At 41.7% G+C, this 14173-nt stretch overlaps 1 protein-coding gene across 1 annotated transcript in view; it reads right to left on the bottom strand.

The window, feature by feature from the left end:
- Positions 1-6068, bottom strand: part of xpo4 (exportin 4) — a 98732-nt gene extending 92664 nt beyond the window's left edge. Inside the window, 1 exon segment of the mRNA XM_052026656.1 lies at positions 6015-6068. Within this exon segment, the coding sequence (XP_051882616.1) occupies positions 6015-6017 (3 nt within the window). The 5' untranslated portion in view covers positions 6018-6068.
- Between the last annotated feature and the right edge of the window lie 8105 nt (positions 6069-14173).

Here is a 14173-nt window from a genome sequence, read left to right as displayed (position 1 = left end):
CACTTTGGTAGAAGGAATAAAGGAGTAGACTATTTTCTTAATGGGGAGAGAATTCAGAAATCAGAGGTGCAAAGGGACTTGGGAATCCTACTGCAGGATTCCCTTAAGGTTAACTTGCAGGTTGAGTTGGTAGTAAGGAAGGCAAATTCAATGTTAGCATTTATTTCAAGAGAACTAGAATATAAAAGCAAGGATGTAATGCTAAGGCTTTATAAGATGTTGGTCAGACCACATCTGGAGTATTGAGAGCAGTTTTGGGCCCCATATTTAAGGAAGGATGTGCTGGCGTTGGAGAGGGTCCAAGGAGGTTTACAAGAATGATCCTGAGGGTGAAACGGTTAACGAATGAGGAGCATTTGATTATTCTGGGCCTGTACTCGCTGGAGTTTAGAAGGATGAGTGGGGGAGATTTCATTGAAACCTACTGAATATTGAAAAGCCTGGAGAGGATGTTTCCAGTAGTGGGAGAGTCCAGGACCAGAGAGCACAGTCTCAGAATAAAAAGACATCCCTTTAGAACAGAGATGAGGAAGAATTTCTTTAGCCAGAGGGTGGTGAATCTGTGGAAGTCATTGTCACAGACAGCTGTGGAGGCCAAATCATTGGGTATATTGGATAGGTTCTTGATTTGTAAGGGCATTAAAGGTTATGGGGAAAAGGCAAGAGAATAGGGTTGAGAGGAAAAAATAAATCAGCCATGATCGAATGGTGCAGCAGACTCGATGGGCCAAATAGCCTAATTCTGTTCCTATGTCTTATGGTCTAATATTTACTATACACTTCAGCCAATGGAAAATCTATTTAAGGTAATTTCTCATATTTTCTTGCAATTTAGGAATGGGCTGCAATTCAGCCTATTGTCATGTCCATCAAATCCACCCCAATTCTCCTATCACCACTTACATTAAGGGTAATTCACAATAAACAATTAGCTGACCAACCAGCATATATTTGTGATGTGGGAGAAACCGAGAGCACCCAGGTGAAACCCACAGTCACAGGGAGAACATGCAAACTCTGCACAGACAGCAGCAAAGTCAAGACAAACCTGAACTGCTGGAGTTGTGAAGCAGCAGTACTAACTGCTGCACCACTTTACCACCCTTACACAATTACACTAATACCTGTGGATAAATACAACCCCACTGATCCTACTTCATCTTTCTAATTAAGGACATTAGCAAGATGTCTTTAATCTTACATCACCATGCAATGCATTACAATATAATCAATTTTTGCAGCATCTCGACTGCTCCATTTGTCAAACAACTCTCATTCCCTTTTCAGTTACATTAATAGAATGCTGCTATATTTATACTATGTATCTCCATTTATAAAGCACCATTATTGTAGCAAAAGGACATATGAAGGAAAGCTTGGTCCAGGAGGTATGTTTTAAAGAGACGTTTAAAGAATAATTTGCAGGAAGCATTCTAGAGCTAAGTGCCCTGACAACTAAAGAAATTGGACACCAATGAGAAAGTGTTCAAATTTGGTGGTACTCAAAAGACCAGAGTTGGAGGAGTGCAAATATCACAGAATGTTAAAAAAAGCAGAAGGGATTATAAAAATATTGCAGAGGGAGACTATAGAGTGAGCTAAAAACAAGGAGAGACAAATTTAAAAATTGAGGCATTGTTTAACCAGGAGCCAACCAGTGAGGATGGGAGCAATGGATGAATGGGTGCAAGTTAGGTCACGAACAATAGTGACATGAATACATTCTCAGAAAGTAAAATGTGACATGTTGAAATGCTCATTTTGAGGCTTAGACAGGAATTAAATCAGGTGATGAACATGGAGCCGAAAACTTTACTTGGGATCAAATATATCAAGATTGCAAGCAGTGTGATTCAACATCAGTTACCAGAGCTTGCGGTAGCTGAAGTCAACAAGTTTGTTCTTTTCCGTATCTAGTTGGAAGAATTTCTGCCCACCCAGTACTGCCCATTGGACAAATAGTGACAATTTAGAGACAGCGGGTTACAGGGGATGGCAATGAGTAAAAACTAGGAACTAGCAGCATGTTTGAACCAAGCAGGTGAGAGATAGAGAGGAGCCAAGGAAGACATTAGAGGTAACAGAGGGAAGAGAATCAATGACTATTGAAAATACAGGTCAGGGAGTCTGCATACAGGGAGAGCAATGAGCTCAGACCACAAGGTGAATGAATTAAGAGGTGGAATTGGAGGATGAAAAATTCCTGAATGCAGTTATGTCTGTGATCACAGCGGCAAAGTAGGAAGTTCAAGTACAGAAGAGTTAGGATAGGAATTGGAAAGCAGAGTTCCTAGTGAGATGAAATAAAAAAGGAGGTACAATAATGGGAAAAGAGGCCAGGAAAAAAAAGTCAAATAAAGTGGGAAACGTAGCAGTATTCTGGAATGCTAGCCAAGACGTACATGCAAGTGAACAGAGAAAATGTCACACAGGCCTGGTTAATTTCATATCATCTTATGACGTAGGAAGTCATTCAGTCCTCAGAACAATCTCATCAATGGCCTTCCCCCATTTATTTCCCTGTAACCTATTCTCTTTCACGTGCCCATGAACTCCCACCCACCTACCTACCACCTACCCACACAAGGACCAATTTTACAGTAGTTAACTAATCTATCAATCAGCAAGTCTTGGGATGAGAGAGGAAACCAGAGGTAAAGCCACCCAGTCACAGAGAGAACATGTTATTCTCAACACTGGTGCACCTCAAGGCTGCGTCTGCAGCCCTCTACTCTACTCCACTCCCTATACACTCATGACTGTGTGGCCAGATTCTGCTCTAACTCCATCTACAAGTTTGCAGATGATACTACCGTTGTAGGCCGTATCTCAAACAGTGATGAATCGGAGTACAGGAAGGAGATAGAGAGCTTAGTGGAATGGTGTCATGACAATAACCTTTCCCTCAATGTCAACAAAACTAAAGAGCTGGTCACCGACTTCAGGAAAGGGGGCAGTGTACATACACCTGTCTACATCAATGGTGCTGAGGTTGAGAGGGTTGACAGCTTCAAGTTCCTGGGAGTGAACATCACCAACAACCTGTCCTGGACAAACCACGTGGATGCCATGGCCAAGAAAGCTCACCAGCGCCTCTACCTCCTCAGGAGGCTAAAGAATTTGGTTTGTCCTCTTTGACTCTCACCAACTTTTACCAATGCACCATAGAAAGCATCCTATCAGGATGTATCACGGCTTGGTATGGCAACTGCTCTGCCCAAGACCGCAAGAAGCTGCAGAGAGTTGTGGACACAGCCCAGCGCATCACGGACACCAGTCTACCCTCCTTGGACTCTCATCTTTACCTCTCGTTGTCTTGGTGAAGCAGCCAGCATAATCAAAGATCCCACCCACCCAGGACATTCTCTCTTCTCTCCTCTTCCATCGGGTAGAAGATACAGGAGCCTGAGGGCACGTACCACCAGACTTAAGGACAGCTTCTAACCCACCGTGATAAGACTATTGAACAGTTCCCTTATACAATGAGATGGACTATGACCTATGACCTCATGATCTACCTTGTTGTGACCTTGCACCTTATTGCACTGCACTTTCTCTGTAGCTGTGACACTTTACTCTGTACTGTTATTGTTTTTTTTTAAACCTGTACTACATCAATGCACTCTGTACTAACTTGATGTAACTGCACTGTGTAATGAATTGACCTGTAAGATCGGTTTGTAAGACAAGTTTTCCCACTGTACCTCAGTACAAGTGACAATAATAAACCAATACGTAGACAGCACTAATCAGGATCAAACCTGGGTTGCTGAACCACTGTACTGCCCTTATAGAAAAGATATTCATTTCCTATTCATTCCCAAAAGTAGAAAACAAGAGGGTCCAATGTTGCCATACAGGGATTAGGCTATATTAAGTAAACCAGAATCCACATGGAGTATCCGATGATGAAGTGCATGTCAAATTTCGGAGATCAATCACAGCCAAGTAAAGTCCAGAGATCTGAAATGTAGAATATTGAAGGGTGCACTGTTGGAGATACTTCTCTGAACTTAGGATGTAGAGTATGTCCAAATTGAACAGCTGCAAATGTCTGAGATCACAGATCCAGAAAATGGAGAGGTGCAAGACCAGAAACTCAAGCCAGAAACCGGGCTAGAGTTGAAGCCGATAAACCTGATGAACCAGTTTCCCAGTCACAAACATAAAAGTGGTGGCTCTTGGCTGATTCAAAATTACTTGAAAGTTCTAGCCAACTGACACTTAAAGTGTAGACCAACATAAAGAGTATAATGTTTATAACCAGAAGAGTCAAAGAATCTAGAATTCAAAGCTGAGGGAAGATCCAGTCTTGGCTAAAAATCTGTTTTAGTGGAATATACAGCAGCTGAACTATGCAGTGCAAGTACAGCAATAGTAACCCCCATGTCAGAAAATTCCAGGTGTTGGAAATTAAAATTTGAGCTGGTGTACTTCATTGAAAAAAAAGGAATGAGGAACAAACCAGCTGGGGAAGTGTGTTCAAAGTTTGTTGTAAAAGTGCAGTTAGCCTGAATGATTTTATTAATATCTGAGCCACACGTTTTAAACAGTACAAGAAGGTTAGGCAAGAAAGGTCAAAAGATGGTTAAGGATGTTCCTGAAAAGAGGAACTCCTCAGCTCAGAAGCCATATTGAAATTTCCAATGTAGTAGACTTTAGCTTCAGTTTGTTTGCAGCATTCATGGTTGAGATAAAGGAATGCTAAATCTGGTTTATTAGACTCAGTTCCAGGGTTCAAAACAATTGAAAGATTTGATGAGAATTAGGAATAAGGATACAAACTCTCAACTCACATGTGATTAAAGAGCATTTGAAAGGATCTGCATTTACATATTTACATTAGTCTTTTGGGACATCAGGATCGTGAAAGACAATGTAAATTAAGCACCACAGTTGTAACCAAATTAAAAGGAGCCATGGAAAAAACAGCAATAAAATAAATAACCAGATAATCACCCAAATTGGTTCCCCCACAGGACAATTGAGAAGGACTTGGAGGATGAACAACACACACAGAATTCAGATAGTAAGGGAAGGAAGAAATTGGTGAAGTGAAAATGAAAGAATTCATAAACTTGAAACTTTTACAACATAAAAATAAGACAAAACTGTATCAAAATACAGGCAAGCATTTCAAATTATGAATGAACAGATGCTATTTAAAATCAATGTCATTTCTATTTATTTCAAAAATAGTTTTGTTACAAGGAACAACGTAAAGACCATAACCATGTGGTAAGTGAGTTTCATGAGCATGTGCTCTTTAGCTGATTGTTCTCCCTCAATCAAATGTAAAAGCTATTACTATAATGAATTCTAATTAATATTTAGCAGTTCAAAAAAGGTAATAATCCTTTATGACTTTATCATGCAAAATAAAGCCCACATTTCACAACTTTTGCGCTAGTTGATACATTAAACCCAACGTTAAAGGTAAAGGCAATTAATCTTTACTTCTACCTAACCATCTCTGGGTACCTGAGCGGGTATCACCAAGCACCACCTGAAACAACACGCCATTTTAAAGCTCAACTGGAGAATTTTCCTAGAAGTTTAATTTAGCCATCATAATTCCATTGTGTACAAACGATGGGAAAATACTTGATCTGACTCGTTGGGTTACACTGTATTCCCACTCTTCACATAAAAAAAATATTTTTGAAAGAGACCAAGAAGCTCACCGATGGGGAAAGCAAATGATTCTACTGAACATCAATAGTTATCTAATTAAATTCTAATATGCCTCCAAAAAAACGTGTAGGTAACACTAGGCTTTATGAAAACCGATAAATACAAGTAGAGTTGAGCAGAGATAAGACGAGGTGAGCCAAAAGCACTCCCGGGTGTAGAGTTTAATCAAACCCCAGGGTCTGGGGCACTGCGCCACGCACCGTGTTTCACGCCTCATCATGTCAGTCCCCTGGAACCCACGGCCATCAAACATAAGCCCAGGAGCCCCCGACGCACCCCGTAGACTAGGAGAAGAAGCAAAGGGGGAAGCAGGCCCTTACCATTAAAACTTTGGCTGCGCTTTCCAGCTGTGCTATCACTTCTGGTGCATTATGAGCCGCCATCATGGTCTCCGTCAGTGACGCGCCGTGCGGGGGATTGTGGGATGGAGCGGGCCGGGCCGGGGGCCGCGGGCAGAGTCGGCCGATAGCGCGCTATGCGCTCGCAGGCCGGCGCCGGGGACCGGCCGAAACATACGCGTCCGTGTGGTGTGGTGAAATCTCTGTTCATTCACTCCGTTCTCTTTTTCAGCAAGGAAGGCAAGTTTTTTTTGTGAATGGACTCGGCAGTCGCTTGCATGTGGTCCGTCCGAGTGAGGTTCCCCAGCGTGTGTTTGAGCCGCCGCACACCGTGGTCGCTCCGGCTTCAAGAGCTCCCATCCCAGTCATTGATGAGTAACATTATGGGAGCCACAGAAGCAGCAGCATCAGTCTCGACTCCTTCTTGAGCAGTTAGTCGTCTTCAGAAACTGCTGCAGAACAACACGTCCCCTGGCACTGTTAAATTTGAGAGAGTTCAAATTAAGCCTCCTACATGTTCCCCTCTTTCTCCGGGATGTCCCCATTCATTTAAAACATTTTTAAAGCCAATGCGAGAGGAAAGAGTTTTAAAGGGGATTTGAGGGGTAAGTTTCCCCCCCCCCCCCAGAGTGAGTGGATGATATATGGAATGCGCTACCAGAGGAGATGATGCAGTCGGATACAATCACTACATTCAGTACGACGTTTAGGCAGACACTTAAGTAGGCAAGACATGGAAGGATACGGTTCTAATGCGAGCACAGAGATTAGTATAGATGGGAGAAGAAGGTCAGCGTGAATATGATGGGCTGAAGGGCCTGTTTCTGTGCTGCACAAATCAATGACTTAATTGGTGAGCAACATTCAACATGGTCTTTATTTCGGTTCCACCCCAGAACCTCCGAAATAGCTGTGAGGGTGAAGTAAGTGCGACTCAGGTCAGCTTGGCTTCTTCCCATGTGGATTCAGAACTTCAGGCGCTATATGCTAACTATCAGAAATGCATCAGTTATTTTAGGAAATTTGACAACCTTACACATCATAGATACACAAGGTAACTAAACCTTCCAACGTGAATAAGAACTGAAAATGTTGGAAATACTCAGCCATTTAGGTGGCATCTTGAGAGAGAAACATATAGCATTTCAGATCCTTGACCTATCATCAGAACTGAAAAAGTGAGAAAACAAACAAGAAGCTGAAAGAACTCAGTGGGTCATCTGTGGAAGGAAACGGACAGTCAATGTTTCAGGCTGAGACTCTTCTCCAATATCTGGTTTATTGCTTGAGATTCCAGCATTTGCAGTCTCTCGTGTCTCCAAGTGAGAAAACAAGCCTGTTTTAATTTGCAGAGAATAAAGAATGTCTGTGTAGGGCAGAAACCCAGGTGGCTAATTGGAGAAAGAAATGGTTATAATTGTAGACGGTCTGTGAATGAGTGTAAATAGGTGAGTCAATGATAGAAAAAAAATTAATACAGAATACAGCAACCTATTTACCCCGTCCCTTCAAGCAGTCCGTGCAGGTGAAGTTTGCACGTGTACTTGATGTGGTCTCTTCTACATTTGGAGATACCAAATGCAGATTGGATGACTGCTTTGCGGAACATCTCATTCGATCCCCAAGAGTGACCCTGAGAACGCATCACCTGGCAATTTAATTCTCCATCCAATCTTCTCAATGACCGCTGTCCTATACTGTTCTAACAAAGCCCAACATCAGCACGAAGGACAGTACTTCTGCCTGGGCATGTTGCAGCCCTCAGGACTCAACGTTGAATTCACAATTTTAGATAAACAACCGTTGGTGTCAGAACTAGCCAGTTCTGAGGTAAGGTATCCCCTGCCTCTAGCCAACCACCCCCACCCACCCCCATCATTAAATTAGTTTTTCTATCTCCACAGATGCTATTTGATTTATTAATTTTTTCCATCTTTCTCTTTTATTTCAGATTTCTGGCAACTGCATTGTTCTACATTTCACTGTTCCAGAATTTTTCCCCTCACTACTTACTCTCCTTGCTCATCTTTCTCTATTTATACGTCTCTAGGCAGACCAGCTACAATTTACAAACATTCACTTCCCTCTTCTAGATGGCCACTGAAAGCAATTGTGGCACCTAGAAACCTTGGTCTCCACCCTATCATGCACATTTCCTTTGTTCTCTCCACTCCTCCCCTCTCTGCATTTTTCTAATTTTTCCACTCTGATGAAAGGTTATAGAACCTGAAACATTAAACCCAGTGAAGTGAAGAACATTTGGAGCATTTTCTGTTCTTATTTCCAGCATCCGTAGTTTTTTTGCTGTTTAAACCTTCTATCTGCCATCTTGCAATTGTCTTGTTGTCAATGCTGGTTAGAAGCATTTTGACCATTGTGGGCCATTGCATTTTTCACTGATCCAGTCCCTAAATGATGTAATACTGGTTCCTGAACTCCAAATAAACACTTTGAATTTACAGAAATAGTGAAAAGCTCCCTTTCCTCTGAAGCAATGATCTGGCATGTTGCCCCAGCAAAGAATGGAACGCTTGATGAAGCTGGTTCTAGAGTGGCGTGGACAAGAGTGGTGTAGAAATCCATTTGCTTTCTGTGGAGCAGTGGCAATGTTGAAAGCTCAGAAGGAGGGCTGTTGTTGAAATACTGGGATGTGAGGAATTAAGGAAAGAAACCTGCCACTTACCTACACAAAGGGCAATTTGCATACTTAGTGTAGGTAAGTAACTGGAGAATCGGGGGAAGTTGATGGGCACATGACAGAATAGGTTCAGGGAAATAAGTAGGGTTGATAAGACTGATGGGAATACTCTGAGAGTTGACATAGACTTGATGGGCTGAACAGCCTCGTTCCAGGTTCCTGTATTTTATGTACAGAGTGGTTTTAGTAATCATTAACTGATTTCATTAGAAATCATTAATTGTAAGCATTTTGGAAGTGTATGCTTTCAAAGGGGAAAGTGCTCGGGTGCTTGAAAGAAAATAGTTTGCAGGGTCAAGGGGGAAGAACTGGTGGCTGGGGGAGGAGAGCAATGGATTTGATGGTATGTCTTTTTTACAATCAGCAAACATTTGATTGGCAAAATGACCCCTTCTATTTTGTGTTTTGGTTCTTTGATCTTATTAACATCAGTAGCAGACTTTTGCATATATCTTGTTCCCTAACTCTTCTGTCAACTTGTAAATTTACTGTATTAAGTACAAAAAACATAACCTGCAAGTTAACAGGACCCGGGCTTGTTAGCTGAGGGGAGCTACGTAATGTTTAGCATGTCAGGTAAATTGTAGTTCATTCTTTTCAGTATTTTGGAAATTATTAAGGGTGATATTGGATTATCTGTGGTCAAAGAGTTGAATGTCCATAAAGATAAATCAAATTAACATCAAATGTAGGATTGTTGGGAAGTAAGTAATATTCTAAGTAAAGGCTAAAAATGAAATCCAATAAATTTTGCTGTCAAGTACACGGAACTTCTGGTCAGAATCCCTAGTATTTATATATAAAAAAAACTATTGATTTGGTTTTAACATACTGAACAGAAACTAGGCTGTTAATAAAAGTTAGCAATTTTTTCCATATACATGACTAAAAATATCCGTGTACTGATGGATAACTATGGTTCACTAATGTGGTCCTCAGAAATCACCTAGATTGTCAATCTGGCCTCCCCACAAGAGTTGTGTACCACTGCTCCAAGTTAAGAGGACAGATAAGAAACCTTGCCTTTCCTTGTGCCAGTGATTTTATTTATGGACCAGTGAAAGAACTGTGCTTTATTTCCTGTTCAGGCTGGTGTTCAACTTGGAGTAGAATCTGTAGTTGGTTGTTTCACCATGTGTTTTCTGCCAATGTGTATCTGGATGGTAAAAGTTGTGGGTTTGGCAGACTCTTTGCAAAACTGTCAGTGAGATGCTGTGCTGCATTTTGTAGCTAGTTTTTGCAATGGAACAGTAGTAGAGCAAATGGGTATTTAGTATGCTGAATCGGATGTCAGTCAAGCAGACTGTTTTGTCCCGGATAGCATCAAGCTTCTTGATTGTCATTGAAGCTGCCTCATCCAGGCAAATGGAGAGAATTCCATTACACTGGAGACACAAGATTAAGCTGCTAGAATCTGGAGCAGGGTTTCAACACAAAGCGTCAACCATTCCTTTCCTCCTACAGATGCTACTTGAGCCACTGAGTTTCTTCAGCAGATTGTTTGTATTTCATCACACTACTGGCTTAAGCCTTGTGCACATGCTTCGGGAAATGCTTCAGGCAGTCTGGAGACTCTTGTTGCAGGACATTCAGCCTCTGATCTCTGCTTTTGTCACGTCAGAATTAATGATGTTGGTCCTGTCAAGCTTCTGGTTAGTGGTGAGACAAAAAATGTTGCTGGTGGATAATGTTAACAAACCTGCTGCCCTCTTGCTCCCAACCTAATCTTTACACACTATGTTTCTTTCAATACTGAAACTGTTTGCAAATATCTAAGCATTTTCCATCTCCACCAATTACTTAACCCCACCTAGACATTCTTTCAGCTTAGGTCTTCAGGCCTTAAAGTACATTGCTCAGAGGTCCCACTTTGTTGTGAGGCTACAGGCGTCCAATATTCGAATGAACAAGACATCAGTAAATATATCGCAGCAGGGGAGGGGGGAGGGGATGGGTGAGATGAAGATAGTAAAAGATTATGTAAGCCATGAGGAGAAGTCAGTGGGGTATTTGAAGAGGTTGGGCATGAAGTACTTTTGGAATTGCCAACTCTACAAATATGGTCTCACTAATTATCTATACCAGACCTCGCTAATCATAATAGCAATTCCAACCATAATTTTCCACATTGGTGAACTTGAGAAAGAAACACCTTTTAAGTTCAGTCAAATGCTTCTGTGGAGGCAAAGGGATAATCGACGTTTTGGGTTGAGACCCTGCATTGAGGAGACACCCAGTATAAAGAGGTGAGGGGGAGGGGTGAGGCAGGATTAGGCAAGTGACTGGTGGAGACACAAGAGATTCTGCAGATGCTGGAATCTGGAGGAACACACACAAAATGCTGGAGGAACTCAGCAGGTCAGGCAGCATCTATGGGGGGAAATAAACAATCGATGTTTCGGGCTGAGACCCTTCATTAGGACTGGAAAGGAAGAGGGCAGAAGCCAGAATAAGAAGGTTGGAGAGGGGGAGGAGCACATGCAGGCAGATGATAGGTGAGTCCAGGTGAGAGGGGGAAGTTAGGAGGGTGGAGAAGGGGGTGATGTAAGAAGCTGAGAGGTGATAGGTAGAAAAGGCAAGGGACTGAAGAAGGAGGAATCCGGTATGAGAGGGCAGTGGACCATAGAATAAAGGGAAAGAGGTGGGGAATAGATGGGCAGGTCATGAGGGCAGGGGAAGGAAAAGAGAAAGGGGGAGGGGCCATAGGAATGAGGGAAGGCAAAGGAGGGGAAAAAATGGGGCAGAAGAGTGAGGGGTTACCAGAAGTTAGAGAAATTGATATTGAGGCCATCAGGTTAGAGACTACCAAGGCAGAATATGAGGTGGTGTTCCAACCTACGTCTGGCCTCAACATGGCAGTAGAGGAGGCCATGGATAGACACGTCAGTATGGGAGTGGGATGTGGAATTGAAGTGGGTGGCCACCAGGAGATCCTGGCTTTTGCGGCAGATGGATCCTGGTGAAGAGGGGTTGACAGGTAGATGGAGCCAGGTGGGGGAGGGAAGGGTGGCAATAGCGACAGAGACTGGATCCATCTATTGCTTGACAGCTCCTGCCACACCCCTCCCCCTCGCCTCTTTATACTGGCCATCTCCCCTTTACACTTTCAGTCCTGATGCAGGGTCTCGACCCAAATGTTAACCTCTCTGCTGCCCCAGATTCTGCCTGACCCGCTGAGTTCTTCCAGCAGCTTGTTTTTTGCTCCAGATTCTAGCATCTACAGTCTCTTGTGTCTCAGTCAAATGCTTTCTGCAATGTTACCCAAAGCCAGGCAATGAAAATAAAATGCAGATGCTGGAAAACTGAAATAAAAAGCAGAAAATGCTGGAACTCTCAACAAGTTAGGCAGCATCTTTGGAAAGATAAACACAGTTCATGTTTCAGATCAAAGACCCTTTGTAGGAACTCAATGTTTTAATGCTGTTTCTTTCCACAGTTGATGCATGGAGGTATTTCATGTATTTTCATCTCCATTCCCATGGAACCATGAGTAGACAAGGATATAAATCAGGAGGATAAACCAAACATGTTCCATTCTCACCAGGGTTTAAATTAGCAGTTGAATAACTTCAAAGCTACATAGGTTCAGTACAAACATATTATGGGTACAGGAAAATAGAAGATCAGTTGGGTAAAAATCTGTCGGTCTCCAGGGTTTACTTCCTACATCTCTCGGTTTATTTTCTATCCCAATACCAGCCAACAGTCAAACTATTGGACTTAGAAAATCTTCTATGCATGTAAAAATGCACATTAACATAGCACTGTGCTGGTGCCTAGTTCATGTGAGGCACTGAGGAAAGCAATGTTCAAATATGAATACCTTCCCTTCATGTGGCAAAAAGCCAGGCTTTTTGTCACGGCAGGTACATCAGTATAGCAGTTAGCGTAGCGCTTTACAGTGCCGGCAACCCAAGTTCAAATCCGGCCAGTCTGTAAGGAGTTTATACATTCTCCCAATGTCTGCGTGGGTTTCCTCCGGGTGCTCCGGTTTCCTCCCACATCCCAAAGACATACAGGTTAGGAAGTTGTGGGCATGCTATGTTGGCGCCAGAAGCGTGGCAACACTTGCAGCTGCCCCCCAGAACACTCTACACAGAGATGCATTTCACTGTGTGTTTCGATGTACGTGTGACTAATAAAGGTATCTTATAAAACATATTAGAAGGAAAGTTGTGCAAGAAGGATAAATTTTACTTGAGGACCTCAGAACATCTTAAAATAATGAGAATCGGGTCTTAGGCAGATTATCCCTTGAAGAGCAGCAGAGTGACGGCTTTGGGCATCGAACACCCATGGCTGCCAATGGAATATCATTTTAAATTGATATCATAAATGTGTGGCCAGTGACTCCATTTGTAAGCTAGTCAGATACACAGAAGACCATGCAACATTTTCGCAAAATGCATTGTGCACTCATTGAGTCGCCAATCAATTTATAGATAAAATTATGCTCTAAATCTTTTAAAAACATAACACGCAAAAGAATTTCTAACCCCCGAAGTTATTGATCTTCCTGACTGTCCATTCCAAGTATTCATCACCATCTAATTTTACATCAAATCAGAACTATTTCATACGGCAGTTAATGGAAGTTTAAAGTGGATTTGCCAGGAAATCAGTTTAACTTGACGTTTAGATAAATTAATACTGATGTAATAGTACTTGTCATTTGGCATATTTTGATACATTTATAAACTTTTTAAAATAATTTCAAATATAGTTAAAATCTTGACAGCAAGAGTTCTCACCTCTGCTCTGCACTGATTAGTATTGTCGGTAAATTGGCAAATGGATCCCAAATTTTTGCAATGTATTTCTGAACTTATGATAAATATTCAGTATGGAAACCCTAACATTAGAGTTTGAAGTTACTAAATAATAGATTATTGGCTATGGACAGAATATTTTGTTAACACAACAACCAAAGAGAAAAAAAATGATCTATGTTATTAAAATGATAGCCAACTCCAGAAGGTCCAATAGTTGTCTCTTCCCCTGTTTAGACAAGTTTACTCAAGTCCTGCAGTCCAGGCAGTAGGAGCAGAAAATCCAGTATCCAGTTTTGTGAGATTTAAAGTTTGAGTTCTTTATTTGTAATATTCTAATCTGTGGTAAACATTCAATTTATTTTTTTGTCAGAAAATAAAGGGCAGATTTTTCCCTTGCTGCACTTGGATTGAAATAATTGGCCAAGATTCAAACATCAAGGAAAATCATTTTATCTCCAGTCATTTAACTGGACAGAAAAACTGGGCAGGTTCTATTTTACATTGTTTGAAATTATAACCACAGAGACTGCATAATACAATTAGTCCACGGGTTTTCTAACCAATATGTGCCCTAGTTGGCATCATTCTTAATCAGAACAAGTTTAGAAAATTACTCCTGAGTGTCAACACTTTATTTGATTGAGGACCAGCCTTGGAGGCATTTTGCCAGT

This window comes from Pristis pectinata, chromosome 11, assembly GCF_009764475.1.
Source record: "Pristis pectinata isolate sPriPec2 chromosome 11, sPriPec2.1.pri, whole genome shotgun sequence".
Lineage (NCBI taxonomy): Eukaryota > Metazoa > Chordata > Chondrichthyes > Rhinopristiformes > Pristidae > Pristis > Pristis pectinata.
Note: the sequence above shows the minus strand (reverse complement) of the source record. Positions and strands in the feature narration are given on the sequence as shown.